The 27,785-nt window shown below is 45.2% G+C and overlaps 1 protein-coding gene across 1 annotated transcript in view; it reads left to right on the forward strand.

Moving 5' to 3' along the window:
- Nucleotides 1-27,785, forward strand: part of TBCD (tubulin folding cofactor D) — a 116,794-nt gene that overhangs the window by 70,467 nt on the left and 18,542 nt on the right. The window contains exons 18-31 of the mRNA XM_026051347.1: nucleotides 1,340-1,420; nucleotides 2,381-2,454; nucleotides 3,296-3,413; nucleotides 4,732-4,792; nucleotides 5,673-5,695; nucleotides 12,163-12,194; nucleotides 14,323-14,385; nucleotides 14,801-14,877; nucleotides 17,134-17,215; nucleotides 20,541-20,659; nucleotides 21,071-21,162; nucleotides 22,008-22,148; nucleotides 25,955-26,038; nucleotides 27,077-27,235. Of these exons, the coding sequence (XP_025907132.1) occupies nucleotides 1,340-1,420; nucleotides 2,381-2,454; nucleotides 3,296-3,413; nucleotides 4,732-4,792; nucleotides 5,673-5,695; nucleotides 12,163-12,194; nucleotides 14,323-14,385; nucleotides 14,801-14,877; nucleotides 17,134-17,215; nucleotides 20,541-20,659; nucleotides 21,071-21,162; nucleotides 22,008-22,148; nucleotides 25,955-26,038; nucleotides 27,077-27,235 (1,206 nt within the window). The remainder of the gene's footprint in view (nucleotides 1-1,339; nucleotides 1,421-2,380; nucleotides 2,455-3,295; nucleotides 3,414-4,731; nucleotides 4,793-5,672; nucleotides 5,696-12,162; nucleotides 12,195-14,322; nucleotides 14,386-14,800; nucleotides 14,878-17,133; nucleotides 17,216-20,540; nucleotides 20,660-21,070; nucleotides 21,163-22,007; nucleotides 22,149-25,954; nucleotides 26,039-27,076; nucleotides 27,236-27,785) is intronic.

The raw sequence follows: 27,785 nt of genomic DNA on the forward strand, positions 1-27,785 counted from the left end.
CCAGGCAGAGCCGGCGGCGCTGGCCCCAGCGCCGGGTGGGTGACGCTGCTGCTGCCACTGCAGCTCCCAGTGCTGCTGCAGCTGCAGCTCCCAGCACTGCTGTAGCTCCCAGAGCTGCTGCAGGTCCCAGCACTGCTTGTGCTGCAGCGCTGCTGCAGCTCCCAGTGCTGCTGCTGCAGCTCCCAGCACTGCTGCTGCAGCTCCCAGTGCTGCAGCTCCCAGTGCTGCTGCTGCAGCTCCCAGCACTGCTGCTGTTGCTCACAATGCTGCAGCTCCCAGCACTGCTGCAATTCCAAGTGCTATTGCTGCTCCCAGCACTGCTGCAGCTCCGAGCGCTGCTCCTGCTGCAGCTCTGCACTGCCGCTGCCGCTCCCACCACTGCGCCGTGCGTTTAGGGGTTCCTGCTGCGCTGATGATTCGCACAGCTTGGAGTGCCTGAGCATGCAGCACTGTCTGTGTTTTGCTCCTGTTTCACTTGCAATTGCACACACATTTACTATTGGAACATCGTTACGTTTACAACGTAAACTGAGAAGATCCAAAAAGGTGAAATTGAGGTGGTGCAGGGGCCTTTCCTTTCCTCCCTTTATCCAGGCCCTATTGCTGCCAGCAAGTGCTAGCCAGTGGGTGCCTCTCCGGGAGTATTTAATACCTGTCCAATGGACTGGAAAAGCCTGTGGCTCCAGGGCCCTCAGCTTCAATAGCTGGGGCTTCCAAGGCCGCCGAGCTCTGCACAGCGCGGTGTGGGTTGCCAGCCGAGCAGCCCTGCAGGGCCGCACGTCTGAGCGCCGCGCTCGGCGCCCTTGGGGCTTCTGCCATAAGGGACTTCTGTAAATATTTGACTTTTCCAAATAACAAATTGAAAACCCAGCTTCAGTTTTGGATCATCTTGTTGAGACACACGATGACACACCTGCCTGTAACTTGATTTTTACCTGTACAATGGAAAACATACCCTGATAGCACATTTCTTTAGTCCAAACTAATTACATGTGTGAATCTAACACTTCCACCTTTCTCTAGAATTCAGCAATAGGAATTGATTATTTAAAGTGTTTTTGCTTTTGTTGTCAGTGTTTTTGCCTATGTAGTAATTTTTATAGAGAATCTGGAAGTGTCCAGAGCTGATTGAAATCTTCAACAAGAAATGTGAAGTGTTTTGTGCTGTATTATGAGTCAGCTGCATCTCACTTGGTAGAAGATATTTTTGTTGCTTTGTAGACGAGAGGATTTAAATGATCACAGTGGCTCGTGTTAAATGCAGACGTATTGATCCTGTTCTCTCTCTCATGGTCTTACATATATGATATATGTATCCACATGCCTGTGTCTTTTCCAGCGTGTATATTGCCGGTTTTCCTGAATATACGCAGCCAATGATTGACCATTTAGTTAACATGAAGATTAACCACTGGGATAGGTAAGTTGATGCAGTCTAATTATATTAATTTCTAGGCTTTGACTGTTTTGTATGTTATGCTTTTTACTGTTTTGTATGTAATGCTTTCCCTGATTATTTTTGTGTGTGTTTTGTTTAAAAAATTGCTGTAGTGTCTGTTTGTCACTGTAGCAATTAAAGCTACTGGCATAGCAGCTAGGCGAACACTGCTTAGGTAGGTTGTTCTTGGACATTAACTCATGGGCAATTTTAGAATGATATCACCTTATGACTGGGTTTGGAGTAATTTTCTTAAATTTGGGAGGACTATTTTCCACCAAAGATAAGAGTTCAAAATGCACTGTTAGCGTAATGGAAAAGGAGTAATATTTAATGTGGAGGAAACTGGACAAGGAGTAGCTGTTGGCACTTGATTTGTGAATTTTGTTGCTTTTTCTGATGACCTTAATCTGTTGAGAGACTAACAAAACCACGTTTATATACTGCCTAGCATACGTGAGGGGTAAACATCATCACCATATAATTATCATAATTAAAGTGGATTTCATGCATGGAGATAGAGCTTACTCATATTCAGCATTCATGAGGATGAAAATGTGCACCTATAACCCAAAGGAGATTGTATCACTGCTGATAATAGTTTGCATCACGAGAAATAATAACAGTTTACCGTGGTGTCCCTGCAGTGCACAGGATGAGCCCTCGGGTTCTGCCATCCCCGCTGGTGTTTTTCTTTGTCTCTCTCAGCACTACGTTCTGTTCCCGTAGCCAAAAGCTACTTGTAGGCTGCTGGGTCTGCCCCTTGGTTTTGTCGGCTTCTTTGTGGGGAAGAGGGCGACATGGGCAGGGAATGCTGCATTCTTTCATGGTGCTGGGGTCTTTATTCTCACTCTGCACAGCGGTCCCTTCCCCATGTGGGATTTTTAATGCATTAGTTCTGCTGTAGTTCTGCAGTTGCTAAAATGATTTCGCTATTTGCAGCGTTATTCGAGAACTTGCAACCAAGGCTCTGCACAACCTGACGCCGCAGGCTCCTCAGTACATGGCAGATGTGGGTAAGTGAAACAGCCTGTTCTGCCACGCAAGCCCAGTGGAGGATTCTGACATCTGGTACCAAAGTGCTCCGGGAAAGAAGGCACAAACATGCCCTGGGATGTGACTGAAACACAAGGTTTCCCCCACAACCCAAAACACTGCAGCGACATAGCTAGTTTTAACATTTTTTTTTTATTTTATGTAGTATGATAAACATAATTCCACATCCATTTCTGGGAAGGCCTGGTGCTTGTCTTGCTGCACTGGCTCCTACCCATGGTGATAAGAATAAATGGGTGCCATCCTGTTGCAACAGCTCGGTGATGCTGGCCCTGGCGTTCCTGGCTTTGCTGGGCTGACATGACGCTCGTGTGGTTGTGGTGGATGGGGATGAGCTGTTTCCTCTTGTCCACTCCAGCACCTTTGGAATTCCTTTTTGGCTCTCCTGTGGTATTTGAGTTCGGATCCCTTCTTGGCCCGCTCAACTAGCAAGGTGGCACTCTCCATGGCAGTGGCTGCTAGCCTCATTTCCCCAGCTGCTCCGTCGAACCAGTGCCCAGCAAGCACTATTAGCAAGCTACTAGCAAGCCTGCTCTTTTATTTACTGCCAACAGGGAACTGGGGAGAACCAAAACAAAAATCTGGGCTTGATTTAGTATGCTTCGACAGAATTTGCTTGTAGTTTTAAATGGGTTTTGATGGCCTAGATATATTACTGCTTTACATCCTTCCAAGGTAATGCTGAGAAAGTTGGCTTTCTAGAGATGGTTTTGCCTTGTTGTTTCCAGACAGGCATGTTTATGGGTAGAGCTGTCACTTGTCAATGAGCTTTGTTTAAAACAACCAACTGATCTTTTCCAGTTTTGCCAAGGCTGCTCCCCTTATCAGTGGGCACGGATCTGCACACACGCCATGGGGCAATTCTTGCCTGTGCCGAGATCACCCAGGCGCTGTGCAAACTGGCAGAAGAGAGTAACAGGTACCATGCATTATCTCCGTATACATTTTCCTTCTGTGTGTCATCTGTTGAAAGCTTCTACACTCTAACTGGAGAAATCTCCAGTTTCCTGGAGAAATTCTTTCCCTTTGTATTTTTGTTAGGTTTTCATCAATAATGTCAGTGCTTCCAATCTTACTTGGTAAAGTTGCAGGCTCGAGGTCTGAACTGGAGTAGTCAGCAGAGGGAGGGCGGTTGTTCCGCGCCCCAGAGATCGGCCTTCTCCTGCAGGGACAGGGTTTCTGCAGCAGTTCCCCCTGGAGCCCCTCAGGCTGGGCTCATACATGTTTTACTGCTGAGTGCTGGTCCAGAGATCCATAGGCACAGTATTTGTGGATATAAATACATATGTATATGTATATATGGGTGTATTTTTGTATATATAGATATATTTTTGTATGTATATAGTTATTTTGCTTTGGTAGTGTATTCTGAGTGACAAAACTATTGAGAGACATCTCTGCTTATGTTCCAGTTAAAGAAATAAGTTAACCTCTTTGTTTATCTCTTGCTCCTTGTGAGTGATCCTGACGTCTGTGAACAATGCTGGAAAATCCTTAGCACTACATTAGAATTTAGACGTCAGGGTAGCAGTAGAATTTCAGGCTGGCTTGACATGTGGAGGGGTGAAGAGCTGTGGAGGGGCAAGGTAGCGCAAAACAAGATCCTAGATTGCAACCTCCACTGACAGTAAACAAACAGAGTTCGGCTGGATTCACATATATATATTTACATACGTAGATATGTACACATAAAGACACATATATATGTATATATACACACACTAAACAAATCTGTTTTAAAAATCCAGCTTAACTGGTCATTTTTCTTCTAAAACTTGAAAGGTTGCTCCCTGAGTAACCTTTTTTGTGCTACTTTAGAAACCATTTTAATGTGGTTGCACAAGAAAATCTGAAATGGTCACATTTAATTTAGACTTGTCATTTCTTGTACAAGTTAAGTATGTGGAAGTGAATTCAAATAATAGATGTGAAAAGTGTGTGCTGATTTTTTTTTTAATATCTTCATTGATCATGGATACGAGATGTATTTGCCAGCAGTATCTATCAAAAGAATGTGAGTTGTTTTTTTCCCTAGATGCTGTGGAGCAAATGTGTTGGTGTTATGTATTCTGAACTTTTAAAAATTGAATATTGCATATCTGTGTTGAGAATAATCTGGAGTGAAATAGCTGTTTTCCTGTTTGAAAGTACAGTAGAGTCATGGAGGAAAAACTACTGGTAGGAATTGTAGAAAATGCTTAGGAAACCGGGCTTATTCATTTTGCTTGCCTTTATAGACCTGTTACACACTACCTGAGCGACCAAGCACTGGAGGGGCTGAAGCAGATCCATTCAGAGGTTGGTATCGAGCACACGCCCTGGCTGCTGCAGCGTTTGGAAAGAGGCCCTTGGGATTGGGATTGGGGTGGTGGATGTTGCCCCCTGCTCCCGGCCCAGCCGCCAACGTCGCAGACGTCGACGTCCTCCCACATGGCCTCTCACACCTCTGAAACACTCTGTGCTTTTTGTGCTTTCTGTGCCCTTTTCTTCTTTTTTTTCTCCTTTTTTTTCCTGTTCTGCACTGCATAAGCTTGTTTTGGCCCTTTGGATAAATGAGCAAGCTTAAGTTAGAGCTCCCACAGAATTCTATTCATCATTCTCTTTACTTTCTTTTTTTGGCATAATCTTGTTGCTAAATCCTTGCATCCTAATTTACCTGTTTATAAAGCCTTAATTTCATATTCCTCTTTGGGTGGGTGTATTTTCTTCACCTCCAGGCAGGACAAATGGAGTCTTGTCTTGCTCTTAGTGATGTGAAAATGCCTTTACAGAGATAATTTTGCCTTCTCTCCCTAATCGAATCAGCCTATGTTTTATTTATTTATCAGCTCCTATTTCTTCACTGTATCACATACGTGTTACATCTGCGTTGAGACTCTTGCTCATTTTCTGTACTACCTGGTTTATGAATGTATTGTACTGTGTTGTATGAATGTATGCTTCGAGTATAAAATTCAAATGGATATATAGCATCTTTATATTCAAGTAAATGATTCACAGGATAGCATACTTTTAAAAAAGTTTTCTCCTTTGAGAAATCATACTATTTTAAAAATAATTCTCTTTGTTGAATAGCACACAGTATAGCCATTGTGTGGGAGGAGGGAAGCAACAAAGTCTTCTCAGCAAAACTTGGCTAAGTTTAATTGGTGCTTGTTTGTTTCTTTTGTTTTTACAGCTTTCCAGACGTCAGTTGTACCGGTAAGGAAATGAACTCCAAAAGCCTTTCCCTATATAAAGTATTGCATAGAAATAGGCATATTTCAGCACACGGAGTTCCTTTAGTCTTGCCCAGCTGGTACAGAAACTAACGCTGCCTTTTAGTGGCTGTGGTGTCTGCAGAGTGGGACCATCCATGGAAGGTTAGATCAGTGAGTAGCTGGCAAGCAGTGGTCCCTGTATTGTGGTAGAGACTCCTAAAGGAAGGAAAGAATGTGGAATACAGCATGTGCACTAATGCACAACGTGAGTAACGTGTAGTTGCTCAAAAGGGCATTTCTTTCCCTTTAGTTGCTTGTAGTCATCATACAGTTCAGATCGATCTGTAGAACTTATTTGTAACTAATAAATTAAGGTGTCCAAAAAATTAAAAAAAAAAAAAAAAAAAAAAAAAAAAAGAGGAAAAAGAGAGCTTCTAGCTAACTTATATAATTACTTTCTTCATCCTTTGCAGGGATTAGGCCAGAAGTATTGCGAGTAGCTCAGTGCAGGTTTCCAATCCTTCAGCTGAGGAAAATGCAAGTGAGCTTTCCCGGGTCGTTATTCATTTCCTATTTATTGAAGCTTCCAGGAAGTAAAGGGAGCTCGCCTTAAGTAACTGTTAGGTTAATGGGAATTAAAAGTGGTATGTGACTTCAGGGTTTGTTCCTAGATTTAAGGAAATCAAAGCGTAATTAATGACCCATATTCCTAAACAACTATGCATGTGTACGACTATTTTTTCCTCTGATTAACAGACTCTTAGGACTTCTTCTAAGCCATTCTCTAGCTGACTTCTTTGCACGTTAAATATCAGAAGACTTTAAGAAGAAGACATTAAATATCAGTGCAACCTTTGATTTTTTCTTTTTTGTTGTAATTTTTAATGAAACTTATTTTTAATGTGAAGTTTTTTATATCCTGAAACCTTCTAAAAAAAAAAAATGGTTTCAAGGGTGGTGACCTGCTGATGTGGAACTTCGCTTTGGAAGTTGGCTTCTCCTGGCGTATGGTTGTAATGCTGATACTGGATATTAGTGTCTTTGTGGGTGGCTGTCTTGGCTCCCATAAATTCTTTAATGTCAGGGTGGAGCTTGGGTGTAATTTGTTTTTGTCATAATGTGCACTTCTTGCACTTAAGGGTATTTATAAGATGCCTACAGAAATGTTTTCATCCTAGATAAGACTTCCAATTCAACTCCAAGCAAAACTGATTCACTGGTGTTTAATACTCGGGCTGAGACAGAGATGTCTACCGTAATCCATATTTTAAAATATTGGTATGCATAAGATATTTTAAAATCAGACAAGAAAAATAAACTAGGTTATAAAAACAAGCTTGCAATTTGAGTGTTGCTGGGCAAGCACTTAGTGAAACAAGCCAAACTTGTTTCACGATGAGTAATTATTGCACGTAATATTCCAAAGATTTCCATTTGAGAAATTGCTACCGGGAATTTTCAGTGTAACAACAGCTTATAGGAGTGTTGAAAACCTGCCTGTTCTATTTGTCTTTCTAAACCGGTGAAATAAAAAGGCTTCTGGCCACGTATCTCAAAGGTTTATTAGGTATTTGGCGTTTACTGCTGGCAATAGCATAGCTCTCTTTTGCTGCACCAAATGGATTTCAATGTTTTGAACTAACTCTTTGCATAAATGGCTTGCTCTCTTGAACGGGAATTGGAAGTGAAGTACAAAAATTCTGTTTTTTAAGTTATAATTTTTAACCTGTAAAAATGGGCTATGACCTCCTTTGTTACGAAACCCCTAAAATTTCTTTAAATATTTAAGTACATAAAATCAACAGAGAAGAGCTCTCATGGGGACCCTGGTTTAACTCTCTTGCCTTGTGCCCAGCTCCTGTAGATGTGTCTTTGAGTGACGGAGTCTTTGTCCTTCGGGCGGTGAGCGCTGACCTGCAGCCCCCCAGTTTGGGGTTTCCACACAGTCCAGTTTGCAGCAGCCTTGTTGGTGCTGGTGGCCCAGGGCGCTGCCCTCTGCCCCGTGGGCAGTTCCAGCAGGGCTGGGCGCCGCTGCTCCCGGCCAGCGGCTTTGCCGCCTGTGCCCGGCTGTGCTGGGAAAGGAGGTGGCAAGTCCGGGCGCATCCCGGCGCTGCTGCCTTCCAGGAGTTCGGATTCGGGCACATCTGACAACTGGTTTGTCTTGAGGAGCTGGTTTGTGGAGCCATTTGCATGTGCACTTGCAGCTGAATTTGTAATGCAGGCCCCAGTTTTCAGTGTTAAATGATCACTAATTACAGTAAGTCCATGAAGCTGTGCCCCTCCTGCGACTCATTTGCCCACTGTGCATATTGTACAGAATTACAAAAACTGAGCTTTCTATGTGCTTTAACATTACTTTTTATGTAAAACCTTAAGACTAAATTCAAACAGCACGTGTTGCCCCTAGCTGGCTGTCTCGGCAGAAGCAGTCAGCCTGCTGCTTGGAAGGGCCCTCCTTTGTGCTGCACTTCCACTGCAGCTGGGACCTTTTTTGTGCCTCTTGTCCACAGTAATTCTCGTGAAGTTTTTTAAAACACAGTATCCAAAAGAAAGTTCTTAGGAAACTATTCAGCTAAACAGATAGTCCCAGCTTTGTTTCTTCTTCCTTGTGATGCTGAATCTCGTGGCACGCGGAACCAGTGCAGGTGGGTAGGTGAGCAGCACGTCACAGACGTGCTGGGCTCTCTGCGGGCGGCTGCTCGCTACCGGGGCGGGATGAGACTGCCGCCTTTCAAAGACCTTTAAGCTTGCAACAAATCTGGACGCTTTCAGGGCCAGTGTGTTTCTTGGCAGTTACCTAGGCAAAAGGTTTTCGTTTTTAATCATCTAAACATCATCACAGAATATTCCCAGCTTTGCAGCAAGTCCGTGTTCACAGTCACTCCATATGTCAGTTACTCTTTGCATGCAGTGACACTGGTGACCTGTGCTGTGTTCTGAGGAGTTTGCTAAACAACATAGAGCTGTCACTTCTGTGCATTGGTTATTTTTTTCCCTTTTTAACTGACGTTAAGGTTTTGTCAGAGTAGTGACATCTTTTGGGTTGGAGAAAGAAGACGCTAATAAAGAGATTGCAATTTTTTCCATTTATTGCATTTTTCCATTTATTTCAGTTTTGTGGACAAGCCACTTCCCAACTTTTTTTTTGCAAAATAATTCTCCCCCCAAATTGCATTTTTCCATTTATTTCAGTTTTGTGGACAAGCCACTTCCCAACTTTTTTTTTGCAAAATAATTCTCTGTCATATTTTTCATGTACCTGGATGAGCTTTAAAATCCAAATCTCTTGCTGTTGGAGTCACTGGGGGAGCTCCTAGGTCTTCAGGACCCACAATTTACTTGCCATCTTCTGTTGGCTAAATGCCATAAAAGCTGTGCGAGGCCAGCGTATGGACCGAGTAGTTCTACCTACCAACAGATGCAGAATTACCAGCCCTCTGTTGTTCTTTATCAGCTTAGCTCTGCTTGCTCCCTACACCTTGGAGGGGCGACCCTAAGAGCTTCATTAAACGCACCCTCTGGTTTATCTGTGCTCTGCCATCTCCCTGGCCACCTCCTAGGCCGCTGTGTACCTCGCGCTCCGAGGGCAGAAACGGGACCTTTAGGATGTCCCAATTCATGGGACAGAATTCCCATGGAAGCTGCTTGGTTACTAGACTGCTGAGACGCATCAACTTCTTTGAGACGAATGTGCTGCTTTAGCCAGTGTTCCTGGCTGTCTTGGACGTGAATAGTTGCTGTTGGATCTTGGTGGATATTCCAGTAATTTTATCTTTGCTCTTCAGGTGTTTGTGAAAACATGAATGCTGTCAGTTCTGACTGCTTCAATGAAAGTAATGGTATAATGTTTAAGATGAACCCTGAACATCTTCCCAGTGTCAGGCTTGAACTTAAAAAAGGATGAAAGTGCCCTCAGCTCTTACATAGACTGAAACCAGCATCGTAGTTGGTTCCAGTTTGGGCCTGTGCAGTTTGGCAATGTGTAACTGATCTCTTCTGCAGCGGCTTCTGTGTCCAAGCAGTGTTTTCCGTCCAGAGCAGCTGCGGGGAGCTCCGAGCAGCGCTGCCGCGGCAGAGCACACGGGGCTCCTGGGGCCCACGCGCCCATCCACGCACCCATGAACCGTCCGGCCTGCAACAGGCACCTCGGAGCGCCGTGTGCTTTTTGGATGGGACTTTGGAAGGAGGAAGAGAGGATTCCAGCCACCCAGCAAAATGCAGAATCTCTGCGTTAGAGAGATCCCTATCTGTTTTAATTTAGAGAAACACAGCAGAGTGAGATGAAGTTGATAGAAAGAGGCGCGTTGTGTTAGAGAAACTGAGGAGAGATGCAGCACCATGATCCAGCTCTCAGTGCCCGCCTCTGCCATAGGTATGTGCTGCGGAAAGGGAAACAAGGTGCATCGACACACGGCTCTGATGTCTAGGCAAGAGATAACTCAAGAAGCTGCGTGGAGCGGGAATGCAGAGTATCGCAGTGCCTTCCAACACAGGCTTAATTATGCTCTCTGCATGGTGGGGAAATCTTACTATGCAAATTACTGTCCCCAGTCTTCATTCTTGCACCGGGACAGCAGTCTGGAGAGGCGCCCTGAACTCTGACATTAGCTTGAGTTGATGCAATGCCAAAGGAAGGGAGAGCTGTCAAATTATTAACATCAGAGTAGCTTTAAGTGGCCTGACTTCCTTCTTGGCAGTGTGAAGAAGAGGAGCAGAGAAGCCTTTGTGAGTCAGTGCTCGCTTTGTAGTCTGAGCAGAGGTCCCTATCTGAATCCTTGCATCAGCAGTCTGCTGCACACCAAACAAATTCACAAGATTGTTATTTCGCACTCATTTACAACAAGGCAGTAGACAAAAAGCCAGAAATGGGTGAGGACAAAATGAAGGGCAAGAAGCGCTGAAGAGGAAGTGAGCCTTGCCACATCAGTCATCTATTTTTGCCACCGTCTCGACTCCTTGCATCACGTCTTTGTTTTCCATTTAAATGATTTTCGAAGCTGGAGAGCAGACAAGCTGGCAGGAAGGTGGAGCAGATCCTACCAGCACTTATCAGCACAGGGATGTGCGAGCTGCACTTCTTCTTATAGCGATAAAACCGAGCCTGTGATCACTGCATAGAGCTCCGTGTAAGGGCAATAAGTGTAAAAGAGGAGAATATTTTGACAATAACTTTGTCAAAAGCTGAGGTTTTCCAGTCAGAGGAGCTGCTGATCCATGGCTAATGAGAACACTGTGGAGTTGGCATCTCTGTATTAACAGAAAAATAACCTTGATAATAACAACTGATAACCCTGAGCAGCCCCAAACCCCACGTGTGCAAGCGGAGGCACTTACTTGTGTGAAATGGAAGAACTGGTTTCAAATGTTTAGGCCTTTGAAGTTCATATGAAAGAATAAGTTGGGGAACCAAATAAATAAAAAAGCCTTTGTTGTTCCTGCCCCTTTTTGGGTGTCGCTGCCGGAGCCTGGCCACACAAACGGGTGAAGCAGGATTTGGCCCAGCCCGGGCAGGAAGCGAGCGCAGGAATGGATGGAGACAGGAGTGAGCAGCTAAGGAAATATCCAAAGGAAGGGCAGGGTCAAAGGTTCAAAAATGGGAAAATAAGGCCATGGAGGGTGACACGGGGAGAATCCCCCAAGCAGCACCTGGCTGCACCCCGAGGATATTGACGGCGCCCGTGGCCTTTGCTCTGAGGTGCAAGGAGACACCCGTCTGCCTGCAGACACGCGGATCAGGGCTGTAATTCCCGGATCCCTGTCATTTTCAGGATCCTGCTTCCTGCTCAGCTCGGTGGCCAGCGAGGCTTGTGGACTGGGGCCGCTGAGCTCATCCCTGTGTAACACACGTTTGTTTCAGGAAGGTCTTGACCATCCAGGCCTGCTTTTTTCTGTCTCCTTGTTGAGGTGTTGGCTCTTTCGCCCCCTTCCTTGTGCTGATGAGTGCCAAATAATCCAATAACCCGTGGGTGGCTCTAATAAGGGGAGAAGGTAAAAGGAGGAGGTTGAAAAATGTCACCAGAAAAGTAAACCATTGTCCATTGTGAAAATGAGACCTGGAAAGCAAAGTCTGCACCTAACTTACATCCCCAACCATGAGGGTTTTGTTAAAACATGGCATGTAACTGCTGCTCAGGGGTGCAGGTCAAGAGCTTGTAGAGGCTGCAGGGCTGAAACGGCCTGTGGACATCCCACACGTCTGGGGGCTTGTAAAGCAGGACAGATGGGCCAGCAAGAAAGGTCTTTTATTTTTCACATAAATCTTAGAAAATTGGGTCTGCATTCTTTGGAAGAGGAGAGTTAAACAATCAGACATGCCTCGTACACATCACATAGAGGTTAGAAGTGTTTGTGTGTTGGTCAGATCCCAGACTGAGGACGCTGCCTGCTCTCGTGGTGCGCTCTCCTTGGGGACGCTCTGGCTCTGGGGTTGGAGCCCCGGGGCGGCTCACGCTCTGCTTTGCCTTGCAGGGGCCTGGGAGGAGAGCTCATGAGGCCGGCGGGTGAGTACGGCAGCGCGGCGGCGGCTCCAGGCCCGCCTGCCCTCGGGACTTGCTCTTCATTTCTTGCAGTTTATTTTGAATGCACGGTGTGAATGCATAAACAGGGCATATGTATAGTAATTAAAGCTGCAGTTCTTGGGTGTTTTTTTACGTCACACGTTCTTCCCCTCGGTGGTGCCCAGAGTGAGCTTTCCTTAGGGGTGAATTGGCCTTCCTTGTTGCTTTGCTCTGGTTCTTCGCTAGAAGAGATGCAGCTTGTCCACCAAGACAGACGTGACCATGTAAAGGGTGATTTTATCCTCATACCGGTGTGTCCAAAGCCAAAGAACGTGGATGTTCATTGTTTAGAAGGTCATCTGAACAGCAGTGGTAGTGTGTGGAGGGCGATGCGTGACCAAGGGTGGGTTGTTCGCCGGGTTTCAGGCGGTCACTGTATATGGAAGCACTGTAAGAAGGAAGGGTGTCCCCAGGAGAAGGGTGTGGGCAGGCTGGGCGAGGGGAAGGTGGCAGCGAAGGGCTGAGTGTGGCCGCGGGAGAGGCCGGTGCTGCCTTTGCAGCCCTCGTGGGGAGGACGTGCCGTGCCCCGGTGCCAAGGGATGGCGGGCGCGCGGCAGCCGCCGGGACCTGGCTCTCTGAAGGGCGTCACGGACACGGGAACTACAGGCAGTTGCAACGGCGCGTTGCTGCGGGAGGGTTTAGCTCTTCAGCAGCTGGCTGTTCCATAGTAGAGACCCAGGTATGCAGGTGGAGTGAGAGGAGAATCATAGACTCACAGAATGTTTGAGGTTGGAAGGGACCTCTGAGGTCATCTAGTCCAATCCCCCCCGCTCACGCTGGGTCACCTAGAGCACGTGGCACAGGGTGGCATCCAAGTGGGTTTTAAAGATCTCCAAAGAAGGAGACTCCACAGCCTCTCTGGGCAGCCTGTTCCAGGGCTCTGTCACCCTCACTGTCAAGAAGTGTTTTCTTAAGCGAGTGTGTTCCGCAGACGGCATGCGTGTCTAATGAAGGGGACGTGCTCAGCCACAACAGAGCGCCAAAGCAGCAGAAGGAACCAAGGGGGAAACCTAAGAAACTGGGTTTTGCTCACATTGTGCTTCACTGTCGGCAAAGAAGTCCTAGAACAGAGTGGCTGGCGTGCGGTCTTAGAGCTGGAGCAGGGGGAGCTGCTTGTGGGACAGCACCCTAGCAAGCACTGACCTCCACGCTCCTGCAGAGCGGTTTGGAGGCCGGCTGGAAAGGCAGGAGAAAGGGAACTGTGTACAGAGCCCGGCGAAAGATGGAGAGATGAGGCTTGGAGGCAGGCAGAGAGGTGGCTCTGTGGAGGAGCTCGTGCCGTGCACGGCAGCCCTGCGCCAAGCCGGCTGTCGGAGCGAGCGCGGCTGCGGGTGCTCGGGGTTGTGCTTGACCTGACCCGTGGGACGGGAAAGGGAACGTCCCTTGGGCCCCACCGCTGCGCCCCGCCTGCTGTGGGGAGAGCTGGCTGGTTTGTGCTGATACCTCTTCCTGCAAGCAGCCTGGAAACACTCAAAGAAAGTTCGGAAGGGGCTTTTCAGAAGCTTAGAGCTCATGTATAAATACATAAGTATAAAATAATGGAGACTTAATAATTGATTTTATCCACATGTTCTGAATATCAAATGAAATAAAGCTGCATCCCGTTAGGTGGCTCTTAGCTATGTGCAGTGAATGGAAATCACTCCTGGAAGGTCCAAAACCTGTGGGTAAGAAGCAGGAAAACCTTCCAAAAAATGGCAGTAGTTGTTTCACCAGCTGTAGCATCAACGTTGGTGGTTGTATCATCGACTGTGAGACGCTGCCTCTTCCAGAGCAGCACAGGAACCCGCGTGGCCGTGTGCACCTTTCCGAGGGGTAGAATAACAAACAGCGAGCAAAACATTGCGTGAGCGTGACACTAGGGACAGGACAGTGACAGCCTGGAAGCCTCCTTGGATGTAAGAATTACAAGTGGAACTGTGATTTAATTTGTTAGCATTTTGAACTTTTATTTGCTAGGTGTTCTTCAGTTTAAAACGAATGCTGGAAGAGTGTGATGTGCCTGTCTGCCACGTTGCTGCCACTTGTCACGTTTGCAATTTGTCCAGTTATCAAATGTATTTTCTTACAGTCTGCAGTTTAATTGAAAAGCTGTCGCTATCAAAAATGCCATTTAGAGGGGATCCAATAATTGGTATGTGATATTTTGAATAACCTTCTATTACCTTAATAGTTACTCGTTAAAATTAAGTATTAGTGAATTATGTTTTTCAAAGAAACAAAGAGAATAACAAAGTTGTCAAAAAGATGCTCAGTGAAGCAGATGCTAATGTTATTTGAAGACTTGTTTTGTGGTAATTTATTAGATTGCTGGGGGTTGTTGGTGGTTTTTCTTTTCCTGTGAAGTTTTCAGCATTGCCAGACAGGGTGTTTTGGGCTGGGTGCTGTGTAAATAGAAGCCCATTAGCTAAGCTGTGAGATCCATGACTTTGTTTAGTGGGGGGAAAAGGGGACATGTGGACATAGGGGTAGCGGGAAAGAGAGGATGCGGAGGCCTGGGGAGGAAGGCTGTGCTCCATGGCTTCCAGCTGTATTCCTTGTTCTTCCAGGGGACTGGCAGTGCCTCATCAACGACAGCCTGAGAAGCCTCCCTCACATTTCCAGCACTGTGCGACAGCATATAAAGGTACAGCAGTTCTTCCTGCTAAATGCACTCTTACTACATACACAAAATATAGATTAGAAATATATTTTGGATTCTGTTAATAGGCTTTTTTTTTTCTGTGGAGTCTCGTTAATTCTTCCATGTTTGTTTCTTAGAGTGGGAAGGAGATTTTTTTTTGTTTGCTTATTTTTCCTCTTTCTTAACCTTGAAATCTCCAAAATTCGAAGGGACCTTTTTGTTTAAGACTTAAACATTTGACACCATCGAGGTGATACTCACGCACATCTATTTGGGCACGGTAACTGAAGATCCCTGCTTTGGCAAGGGACTGCCAGTGGTAAAAGCTGATGGCTGTTTAAAGCTGAAAGCCCCTTGCCCTCTGCCATATGGCTCCTTTGATAGGATATTTTTCTTCTGCTTTGGTCTGTAATTCTGGCTTACCTGACATACTACTGCAATTCCAATAATTTCTATAATTGCTCAGCTGCGTAATTCAGTTTATGGCACACGGAAGATTTTAAACTCCACCTGCCTTTCACATAAAATGCACCGCAGATTGTGCCTGGTTTAGTCTCCCCTTTTAATACTAGGCAAGCCTGGTGTAATGTTGTGTGTCCATGTGTAATCTCCTCAAGGTGTGCTGGTTTGGTGCCTTGAAGGGCTCTGAGAATTGTTTTGAGAAGGAGAGAAGCGCGTGGCCGCTGTCCTGGGGCCTCCCTGGTGCACGGGGAGCTGAGCAGGAGCCTCCCAGCCAGCTCCGTGGCAAAGGCTTCCCCAGACCTCTCCTGGGATCCCGGGCTACTCTCGTTTGGAATATTCAGCCCATTTCTGGATGCTTCCCTTATTTATGCTCATGGTCACAACGCCTCCGGTTATTTGTGTTATTTTTCTCCTGAGTAACACCACGCAGGTGTGATTCTGTGCTCTTCAAGGCTGTCCCACATTAGAAAGATACTTTTTGTCTTCCCTGTTAGAGCTTATAGCCATTGCAGGGATGATTTGAATTAAATATGTTATATTTCATTCCTTAGCATGAGATAAAAAGCCACTGTAAGTTTCTGGGAGCTCGTCTTTTAGAACTTTCCTCTGGAGACGGGGAAGATGAGAAGGTACCAAATTACTGAGGAACACTTAAAAGTGGAGAACAGAATTCTTGGAATTATCCATGCCTGTTAGAAATTTTCCAAAGGGTTTGTGTGTCTTAGAGCTGGAGCATCTACACCTAGCTTAAGAAAATTAATTATAGACTTCAGAGAACTTTGGTCTGTTTGGTTAACGCTAATTATCATTAAGCAAGATATGCTTAATAAGGGTCAATTCTTGTTTGATTTGTATCTGTTTTAGAGATAGATAATTTTAAAGCCAGCCCTTGAGGCACTGAAAAATCACTTCTTTTCTCACGTAATGTAAACTCTTTTCATATAGTGTAGCTCATGCATTTAAGGTGAAAGCTGTTTTCCTTAGTAAAGAACCTCGTGCAGTTAGATAGTTTGGAATGTTTTGCTGCTCTAATGCCTATGGTGGTTGTGCTATTTAAATGAACACTGGGTTTCTTTCAAGTCCCTGCTTTTGCATAGAGAACAAGTCTTTGAGAGCAGAAGGCAGAGCCTGTGCCAGACTCGGTGGCATCAGCTAAGATTTCGTGTACCCCAAGAGCCCGGGCATTAACGGGTGTCCTCGTTCGCGGTGTGGAGGAAACACGGGCAGGTTCCTTCTCGCGTGCTCTCGAGCCTGCAGGTTTGGTCAGCATTACAGTGTCACTGAAAAGTACAGTTCAACCATGGGTTTTATCACTAAGCTTGTTATATGCCTCCTGAAACAATTGTATTAACTTTATCATGTAGATTGGTGACAGAAACCAATCCATAGATAAGGAGGTTCAGGAATATTACACATCATACTATTATGTATTAGCCCTTTCTGAAGTGACTGGGCTTGAGAGACTCGTGCTGCGATGATGGTGCTGTGATGATGGATATTTTGGCATTTTGTTCATAACCTTCAGTCTGTGCATTCCTACTGTTTTCTTTGCCTAACTTGCTGGAGAAATACAGTTTGTTTTTATCATATAACTGGCATCAATCTATTAAAGGTGAGATAACGACCTTTGTGTTTTATAATACTATGTCATCCTTAAACTGAACGGAGAATGCAGCTGATAGGTTATTAATTTTAAAATATCGATTTAGCTTATTTGTACTGTTTTAAAGAATAAGAGTTGCCATGAAGTGTGATCTTAGCACATAGACCACGCTGCCAAGTCTCCCTGTCTTTCAGGACTCTGCAGTCTCTGCACTGACTGCGCTGTGTAATGAATATTACATCAGTGAGCAGGGAGAAGCTGATCCAGCTCTACAAGGTAATGATTCATGTTTGAGTCATGGACTGGACCCAACCTGCAAAGCTCTGGGGGGTGGGATGGGGACTGGGAGGAACACAGACATCCCTGCAGCCCTAATGCACTTAAAAATGCTACAGAAAAATAATAATTAAAAAAAGGAGAAAACCAACTGAAAGTCTAGGAAATGTCTCAGGGGAGGGAGGCGCTCCACGATGATGAACGCTCCACGATGAAAGCTCCATGTTGGGTTTAGATTCCTGTTACAGGAGTAGAGTTAAACTCATGTTAGGGGCGGGTGAATTAACATGGGTTGTACAGGATTTTTTGTACCTTCCTTTCAGTTATCAAATTGTACAGTGTTCATCTGAGATCTCAAGGTTTCATAAGTGAGATACTTAAAGATAAGAACATTTATGTTCTCATATTTAAGTAAGACAGTGATATTACATGAACTTTACAAAATAAGGATGTATTTTCCTTTATTTTGCCATTCCTAAGTCATGCATGTAATGGAATACTTCCTTAATTATTCCCAGAATGAGCTCGATATCTAGAACACGCACAGTAATATGCAGTCTTTGCCCCGAGGAAATTATTGATATATAGAAGCAGCCTGTCTTAATTTTTAAATTGTTTGCATATTGTTAATGACTCCAGTTTATGGGGTTTTTTTAAAAAAAAAAGAAGGCAAAAAGACAGTCTTTTCATACAAGTTATTACCACATGCCTAGTTTTCTCATGGGCAGCGTGGAAAGGGGTGAAATGACACCAAGGCAAATTAAAAAGGAGGGGTAACATGTAGTGAAAACAGTGGTAAAAGTCCAGGAAAGGAGGGCAGTATTAGGGAGCGGGGAGGTTCATGGGCACGGTGCCGAAGCGTCGGCTCTGAGAACGCGGAGCGGAGCAGTGGGCTCGGCCGTGTCGAGCGCGAGGGCAGGGGGACGTGGGGGCTCCCGTGGGGTTGACGCCGGCTTCCTTCGGGAGCCTGCACGGCTCGTCCCGTCCCTCATCCCGGCTCCCGGGCTGGCTTTGCACCTGCCTGCGGCTGAAGGCTTGAAGCCACACAACCACAGAGCCATGAGGAGGAGCAGATTTGTAGATAAAGGCGACGTTTTTCATCGGACTTGTTGGTATCGTTTGGAAAACGTCATCACAACCTGGATAACTTTCTCTCCTGACAGTCTCTAGTGAGCTTTATTTGGCTTGTAAGTTCTCTAAAACCCCTTCCAAATATGTAAATAAAAATTCTGTCATAGATGCAAACGCCTTCCGTCCTAAATGCAAAAAAATGGGTTATTTTGGTCTCTCTGCCAGTAAAAACTGCGTGTTTTATGAAAATTAAAATTTCCATATTGTGGGTTTGAAATCCACCACTGAAAAACTTGCCCACGCTGTGTGATGTGTGTGTGTGCGTGTGCGGAGGTTGCTTTGCACAAGAGATCCAGGGCAGGGACAGGTGCCTTAATCCCCTCAATTGCTTTAACTGACCTACTGAAAACAACCACAATCACAATCTAATGCAAGCTAAACAAATGTTAAAAAAAAGAAAAAGGTTTTGTAGATCAGAGTGAAATACAAAGCAAAAATAATTTAGTGATTCAGGATTCTGAATATGGCTGTATTCTGCCAAATCACTATTTGCCTCTGTTTTCCTATTTTCCACTTTGGTTTTGTGTACTTTCTTGTAATACTCATTCCCTGTGTGTTGAGTTACTGCTGTAGACGCATCGCAGCCTGCATTGCTTTGTGAAGCTCAGCCGAACAGGCACATTTGCATTACCCCAGGTAGCATAATTAGTAAGCAATTAGCATTCAAGCTGCCCATTTGCTCTCTGCCACATCTTCATTTTGGGTCCTTTTGCTGCAGTGTCACTCTGAGCTGGACATGAGTTGTGGAAGCGCTGCAGCAGTGGCCGTGCAGCTCCCCAGGGCCGCGAGACTCCGCGCACGCTCCAGAGGTTGGGAAGTTCCTGCCAGCAGATGTGCCCGTCCGAAGGGACTGCCAACCTCTGGACAAGGAGCTAGTGCCCTGGTGCCGCAGGAACGAGCTGGGGCCTGTTGATTGCATAGGGATTAAGGAAAAAAAAAGTAATGAGTTATGATTAAAGTGGAGTTTCTTATGGAAAGTAATCTTTCTTCCTCTAGCAAATATTGCTTAATCATGTAAATCTTGGATGACAGCAAGCAGTGGCGCAGTTACGTAACCTGCGGAGTCTCGCTCACTCCTTTGTTCCTTTTAAGGATTAAAAAGTGCATATTCAGTAAAGCTAATTAGGAAGATAGCAGTTTTTTTTTTCTCTCATCTGGAGTTGGGCTTGTCGCTGTTATCTCAGTTGGTCCTAGAAGTTAATCTGAATTTCGGCTGCACTTAAAGAGTTTAGCGCCGTGTCTGAACCATCAGGTAAATGAAGGATCATCTATGAAGTCTCTGATAAAGCCTGCAGTAAGGAACAGTTTCCATGTACAGAGCTTCCTTCCTCTTAGTGTTTGTTACAGGAGCGTGAACAAAAAGCAGTAGAAATACAGAGATAAATGGATTCCCAACTTTTACTTTTTTCTTAATTTATCCTTATTTTGTTCTTAGTATTGCTTTACCCTATCATTGAGCCTCCTTTTAATTTTTTTCCCTGGCACTGCTCAGTGTATTCCTGTTCCTTTCCCCTGTGCTGCTGCCCATAGAGCCCCTCTCCCTGGTTCATGCTACAGCAATTGAGGGAATTTGGACGGAAGGTCCCTGCGTCGACGTGGTGACTTTCTGAGCTGGCCTCTCTAAAAAGCACCACTTTGTATTTGTCCATCTATAAAAAGCAACACGAACTGATCTCATTGCTTAGGTATGATCCGTGGGATGCGTGTGTATGTTTGTGTATGGAAATCCTCAGTGCGATTAAGATGTTAGGGGGGAGGAAGCAGATTGAATAACAGACCTTCCCAAATCCAGACTCAACTCTCTCCCAACCTGTCTCGTTATAGAAGCTGATGACCTGAGAATGCACCAGCATTTGCCTGAGTTTGCACTGAAATTCATGCTTAGACTTGAAAAAATAATAGCTTTTTTTTTTTTTAAGGCTGACAATTTTTTATCTACTCCCTCTGAATAGGGTAGTTTATCTAAAAATCCAACCATGCACTGAGAAAACGAGAATTCACTCATCAACAGGAACATTGTACATTTTTTTTCTTCTTTTCCCAGTGGCCAAAATTTAAGGCTTTCTGTACTTAATGAATCATGGATTTCTGTAGCTTTTCTGTTTGGGTAGTTTTTTCTTCCTTTTGCTTAGTGAATTATATAATAACAACAGTGTGGTGGCAGCTGTTCACTGTGCAACTGTGTTCTTTGTAGATGAGCTGGTGACCCAGTACATTGCAGAGCTGCAGAGCACGGAGGAGATGATCCGCTGTGGCTTTGCCCTGGCGCTTGGGGCCCTCCCAGGAGCTCTGCTGAAGGGCAGGCTCCAGCAGGTGAGATGGTGCCACCAGTGCGGGGAGGAGCGGCTCTCGGGGGCGTTGAATGAAACTGGTGATGGGAATCAAGCACAGAATTAAAGGCCGTTGTGAATTTGGGATTGTGATGTGCAGGAACTCCAGAAAATCATCATGATTTAGCTCCTCATTGATTCGGGTAGTTAAAAGCGAGTTCTACTTTAGTCCTGTTTATGGAAAAGGGATTGAGGAGCAACAGGAACAAATGATCCACTTGGTAGGGAAGTTTTGTCCCAGAGAAGCGGAGGTCAGGGTGAGGACACGGCCGCTGCTTGACTGCCTGCTCCTCCTATGTGTTTCTTCTATTTTTATGCTATATCTGGATTTAGCAGGAACTCACCATTAATGTTAAATCATCTTTTTCACACCATTTTTTTTCTACTTTTTCAGATTTTGGAAGGCTTGAAAAAGGTTACTGTCGTTTCCCAGACAGACGTGAGCTTTGCAGAAGCCAGAAGAGATGCCCTAATAGCAGTTGCAAAGTATGTCTGTCATCATTATTTTCTGTACTTCCCAGTTCTTTCTCTACAAGTTTTCTAGTGCTCTCACTTTGGTTCTGAGCAGTATCAGGCATTGTGAATGGGAGTGTGACTCGGACTTTTTTTCATCCATTAAATGAACAGCTAGAATATATTTGAAAAATTTTCCATTCTCATGGACTTCTAGTGAGCTCAGTGAAGGATTAAATATTTATTAAGGAGAGTGAAGATACTTTTGTTGTTGTTGTTTTTTAATTTTCCTTATTTCATGAGGAGATTGAACTGGTTTAAAAACGTGTAAGTTTTTTTCCGAAGGAATATTTTCAGCATTTACCTGCCACAATATAAAGAGTATAAATACGGTGTCAAATTGTTACAATGCAGAAATGTCATTCCTTCCCATTTTAATGTTGTCTTAAAATTTAAGAAGGTGGTTAATATGAAATTCAGTATATTTGTTAGTTGCTTGCTCTTCCTGGTTGCTTCACTTTAATAAGTGTTCAGAAACGGATGGGTCCAATAAACATGCTCTGATTTTGTAGTATCAGAGAGCTTATATACGTGTGTGTGTGTGTGTGTGTGTGTGTGTGTGTATGTGTAACATCTGAGTTTCCAGCTTTGGCAGTATTCCATTACAGAGGAACATGGATGAGAAATCCTGGCAGCATCCAGTGCTCTCTGGCTTGTAATCCAGTGTCTCTGGACTAAGCGCTGCGTGCTGTTTGTGGCAGGTAGCATAGCTGTTTAGAATACTGCACATCAGTAAAGTTTGTTGAACCACCAAAAAAGCCAGGATCTTAGCTTCTTCTTAGTTCCTCTCTTTTGACTCTCCATTCCTCCTTTTGAAGGATTTGCCAGACAGTAGGTGTGAAGGGAGATGGATGCCAGGAAGAGCACATCTGCAAGGACAACGTTGCTGCCATCTATGCCACGCTGCTCAGTGGTGTCACGGACTACACGACCGACAGCCGCGGCGACGTCGGAGGATGGTAAGGAGGGCCGGAGACTTCAGCACTTTTATCTATTAGAAATAACCACATGCCTCTCAGCTTTTGCACAATTGAGTATAGGTGGCGAGAGATAGGAATGGATAGGAAAAGGAAAGGCAGAAAGAATTTCTCTCTTCCTTGTCTTAGAAGAAGGGCATGTGTCCTTAGGAGAAGGTCTGCTGTGTTTTAAACTAAAGTTCAGCCTTATTCTGACTTCCAGATGTCATCCATTTCTTCTGGTGAATACTGGGAATAAATCTAGTCTTGAGAAGTAGAGTGATTTAAACCTTTACTTGTAGTTTCTTTGAAATACTGCATTTCTGCCTACTTACTGACCTCTCATATGTTCATCTTGTTTTGCCAGGAGAGGGAGCAGTTGTCTAATTTGTTAGGGATTGCTGCTCTCACTGAGATGGCCAGATTGTTTATTTATTTATTTATTTATTTTAATTGCACAGTCACTTTATTGTCTCTCTTGAAAGTTTGGGGTTCAGTGATTTCAGTTATCATATTGCAATAATAAGTGAAAGTTAAATCTGTAGGAATACATCTATTATTGCTGTATCTAGAGTAATGGATATAAGAATGCTTCAGATCTGTGGCAGTCATAGTTATGTGATGTGCTTCAGTCTTCATAGTTCCCTTAAAATACAAAGAGGATTCGGTTTCGGAACCAGAAACACAATCCTGATCACCAAGATGCTGTAGAAGCCTTTGTCCTCTTGGAGTTTGTCTTTGATTTCCAAAGAAGCTGTAACTGGGGATGTGGCAGCACGCGTGCATTGGCAATTCCTGCAGTCCTTGGGGCAAGGAGGGTTTTCTATTGCTCTCTTCGTGCAGCTGAATTCCCGCAGGTAGCGATGGGGCGGGAGGAGCAGCGTGAAGCGCACATCTTGTGGACGGGGACACGCGAAGCAAGAGCACAGGCTCTCCCGTCGGGTTCCTTTTCTGCGTGTATTTACGGGCACAAGTATGCCCAACCTGGAATAATGCCTGTAAATAGGAAGTACTAAATTAGCCCAATTCAGAGTATCTAGCACCTATTGACTTAAATACTTAGGCCTTTGGCCTTCCGGCTTCTCCATAGCCACGAAGGCCTTTGCTCCAGCGGCGCTCCCAGCACGTCCGCCAAACCGGAGCATGACGGGATCGGGACGGCGTCGGGGCAAAGCGATGCTCCGAGAGCAGCCGTGGGCTGTGACCTTCGTGTGGGCAGAAACAGGAGCAGCGAAGAGGGCTGCGGTTGAGGGGCTGCGGTTGAGGGGCGAGCTCGGGCTCCTGGTCCAACGGAGGCACCGCGTTTCCACTGTTGGGCAGGTTAAAGCTCATGCAGAAACGGCCTCAGTGGCAGCGGCTACACGAACCACCTAAGAGTACAGAGATGCGCGCTCAGGACTGTAGATGAAACCACCTGCTGACTATTCAGAAACAGGATTTGGTCATGCTTTTATTCCAATTCAGGCAGGAAAGGGAAGGCCTGAAAAATACTGTTAGGGATTTGTTGTAGCTGCAGCGAAGCCAGGAGAGCTTGCGGAGAAGAGCCGAGGTGGGAAGGCTCAAGCAGGGCCGCAGCGCGCTGTGCCCCGCGGGAAGGCCGGCTCTGCTCTTGCCCCCTCGCTGTGCCGTGGCCGGGGCGGCGCAGCGCCCGCCTGCTCCTCCTGCTGCAGCAAACCAGTCCGGTGCTGCAGCCGCTGGGCACGGTGCTGCACGCTGCGCAGCGTGCTGGGCGCCACGCAAACCCACCCCGCACACACCGTGCCCAGCGTGCAGGGCTGGGGAAGCTCGCGTTTAGGCTCGAGTTTCTCATTGTTTCTGTGTTTAAGGATTCTGTGCTCCTGGCCCTTGACTTGAAGGGACTTGCTCCGTTAGGTGCTTCACTGCAGTATTTTGGAATGTGTTAGCAACTGCTCAGAGGAATAATCTCAGCTCTTCTTCCCAGCCCAGGTTGAGTTCTGCATGCTTGTATTTTTTGCTTCCATGTTTTGCTTGCATTTTTTGCCTCTTTTTGTTTGTTTGATGCTGCCCCAGTAATGGTCACATTTGCCATAGGACGGCAGGGCTGTGCAGCAAGGGCAGTGCCCGTGGAAATGGCAGTGCAGAGGATGCCATGGGGAAGGAGGGACGTAACCCGGGGCAGGAAACCAGAGAAGAGGAGGTGCAGCTGACACCTCAAAGCTTGGCAGGAAAGCGGAACACGCAGCTTGGGGTCACGGATGGAGGCAGCTCGTTCCAGCGAGCACAGGGAGGGAGAAGCTGAATGAGTTGCTTTAAATCTCCTCCTTCTTCCACCTTGGACAGAGCGCCAGCGCAGAGGACGGTCCCTTGCTTGCAGAAGGCACTGGCACAAGGGTAGCGAAAGGGAACACAAGAGCAATCACGTAGGGTGGTGAGTCAGGGAGAAGAAAGGTACTAAGCTTTCTGCTGCCAAAATTAGATACTGAAGCAGATAAGGAAGAAGATGGTGAAGTATAGATGAGTTATTCACATTAACTTCCCCATATATCAGCTTTCACTTGTGTTCCCCGTATTTTTCATCCTTCTGCATATGTCTTAATTTAAAAGCTAAACGAAACTCTAGGGAAGTGGCAGTTTCCTAAGAAGTGCAATTCCCCACAGCCATTAAAATCCACACGCGCTTTGAGCACCGAATTCTTTCAAGGCTGCAATGACAGTGCCAGCCAAAACCAGAGGTGCAAAACACGTACGTTAAAAGGAGATGGGAAAGCCTTCCTCATAGCCAAGCTCTTGGCTGCTAAATACTTCAGTGGCCTCTGAAATACCGATCTTTTCTCCTTGTCTGTCTGCAAACCGCTGACTGCAATGGGAGGTGTGGGGAGACCTGGCCACTGATGTCATTTTTGTCTCTCTCTAATGGAATCGTGGGAAAGCTTAACCAGCTTCACTGGCCGTTTGCAAACTTGACGTTTCTTACGACAGATTATTTGCTGGGGCTTGTCCAGTCTGTCTGCAGGTGTTAGACATAAATATCTAATAGGCAGGTATTAAATGTTGAAGCAGAAAAATACCCACTATGGAAGACTGCCAAAGTTGTATTGAACTACTAAGGAAAAAATGATGTAATTTGACTTTTTTACCACTTTAATAAATGTCCCACCCCATTTTAGATGGTATAGACAACAAATTTCAGTTTATTTTGGAAATTGCACAGAAACAGCAGTGTGTCTTTTCACAGTAGACAGGTGTACCCTTTAAAATATTTCAATAAGATTTTTAATTATTATCAAGAAAAAACAATATAAGTGGCTAATGTGATGAACGTGCTGGTTTAGATTTTTTACGGAGTTGTGTGACTGAGTGAGACTCTGTTGTAGCATTACCACTGTGTTAAAAAACAGCTATTTTCTGACAGCTCATACCTTGGTAAGGCTTTTGGTTTAAACCAGGTGTATGGACTGTATTTTGTGACTTATAATTACATATTTCACTGCAAGCACAATGTCCTGTTACTGGGGCCAAATCTTTTTCACGAAGCTGTTACTTGGGCATTCTTCAGCACAGGGATCTAAACTATTACCAACCTATTGTGAGTTACACATTTTTTAACATTGGAAGTATGAAGCTGGAAAAGTTACAGTGCTTAAATATCGATGTCAAAATGCACGTTAGTGTTCTCAGGAGGTGGTCTGGAGCAGACTAAGCACATCGGTGCTTTCAGGGCTAGTTTTTACAGGGTTCTGCCTTGTTTGGCTTCGTTGCAGTGCCTGTTGGGCTTCAGTGCTGATGTGTTTGCTCAAATATATTTTAATGTCCCCACTCTGACTAACATTGTGTATCTGTTTTGGCAGGGTACGTGAAGCTGCTATGACGAGTTTAATGGAGGTGACACTTTTGCTGGTCCAGAAGGAAGCCGAGTTAGTTAATGCCAACGTGTATGTTACTGGTTTTGTGCCTCATCTCTCACTGTTGCATGCTGCTCTGTACGAGAAGGCGTTTCCTGCACGCTCTGTAGTTAATCCATAAGTGGCTATGGCAGAACTTTTAACAGAAATGCACCATGCACCTCCACCTAGGTGCTGAGAAGGTTTTATATGTTTCTTAGACTAACACTATTAACTGAGCAAAAGTGGATGTCAGTCCTACCTTTCTTAACACGGTACTTCCGTGGGATTTGGTCCGTGCTTGCCGATAATTTGCTTAAATGGAAGGCAAACCTGCTCCCTGCTGCAGAGTGGTGTTTCACTAATTCGAAGTGCGTCCAGACGAGAGTGGGGCATTCGAATGCTACCTTTTAAACTGCCTTAAACTGCTTATTAAACAACCTTCCTGCTAGATATGGATGAGTGAATGAAAGATAGTTCTTGAATGAGACACTTGGAGGGAAAATATTGGCGTCAGTAGAAGACACTACTTGCCTGGTGACCTCCTGCAGAGATAGTCTAGGCAAGTGGGACTTAGAACAGGATCCCTGCCTGGATCAAAAGACAGAAGGTCATGCTTGCTAAATGTCTGGATCTTGCAGTAACTGGAGGAATGCTACCAGTTGCTGCTGCTGTTGGCTGTGCTGCCAGCAGGTTTAAAGGGCCTGTTGGGCAGGTATTTTGCAGCTGAGAATTTAGATAAAAGTATGAGGAAAACGGGAGGTGGTTACAAACTAGCAAAAGGTGAAAGAGTGACTCACTTGGGATGGATCTTCACCACTGGTATGTGTGCCGTATATACGTAGCAGTTTTCCCTATCTGTTGAAAACCTTTATATCTTTTCAGATTAAAGGTGGTATGTACAAATTAAATACTGTGCAATATTAATGTCAGGACTTCTTTTGTTAGAAGTGGGAGCCCTGAAGATACTTCAGGTGCCTTATGATGCACTACTCATTACAATAATTTCATGGCAGGATATTTCTGCCATGTTATCATTTGAAAAATTTAAATTGAATTACGCATTTCACTTGTTTATGTTTTTCATAGTTGCAGGCAGATTATGTGCTGGCTGGCTCAACAAGCGGCTGAGAAAATAGACAAATTTCGAGCTCATGCAGGATCCGTGTTCCTCACCCTTCTACATTTTGACCATCCTCCAGTTCCACACATACCTCATCGAGAAGAACTAGAGAGGATATTCCCAAGGTAGGCAGTTGAAGAAGGTATCCTAAGAGAGAAAACAAAAGGGCTTTCTTGGAGTCAGGTGACTTCAAGAGTCACTTGGCTGGAACTGGCCGAGTTTCAGCTTTGCTTGCTGAGGATGGATGTTTCAAAGATACTGAGTCCCTGCGAGTTCTGTGAAGCTCTTGACTTGGTCAAGATCCTGCAGCACTACGTTTGTGGGAGGCCGTAGGTGAGGCAGGTCGGCTGGGTTTTGGTAATTGTGCTGTTTGTGAAAGGTCTGGTTTATAATCTCATTTTCTTCCTGTAATGTGAGAGCTTGAATATAATGGGAGTCTCCCTCTCTGGTTTTGTCTTTTCTTCAGCCAAACACTGATTGAATGAGTTGCTTTAAATCAAACCCTACTTGCCATAAGTTTCCAAAGATGGAATTTCTAGTTAAAGTGGGAGAGAGGCAAGTGAGAGCAACTCCTTTCCAAATGGTGACTCTAACACCCAACTGGGATGGAGAAGACACGGTGTCCTTTCCCCTTTTGTTTTTCCTTGCAGCTCAGTCTTAGTCTGTGTACCTCAC

The sequence above is a fragment of the Nothoprocta perdicaria genome, unplaced genomic scaffold (genome assembly GCF_003342845.1).
Source record: "Nothoprocta perdicaria isolate Ctin4 unplaced genomic scaffold, notPer1 scaffold_75, whole genome shotgun sequence".
NCBI classification, from domain to species: domain Eukaryota; kingdom Metazoa; phylum Chordata; class Aves; order Tinamiformes; family Tinamidae; genus Nothoprocta; species Nothoprocta perdicaria.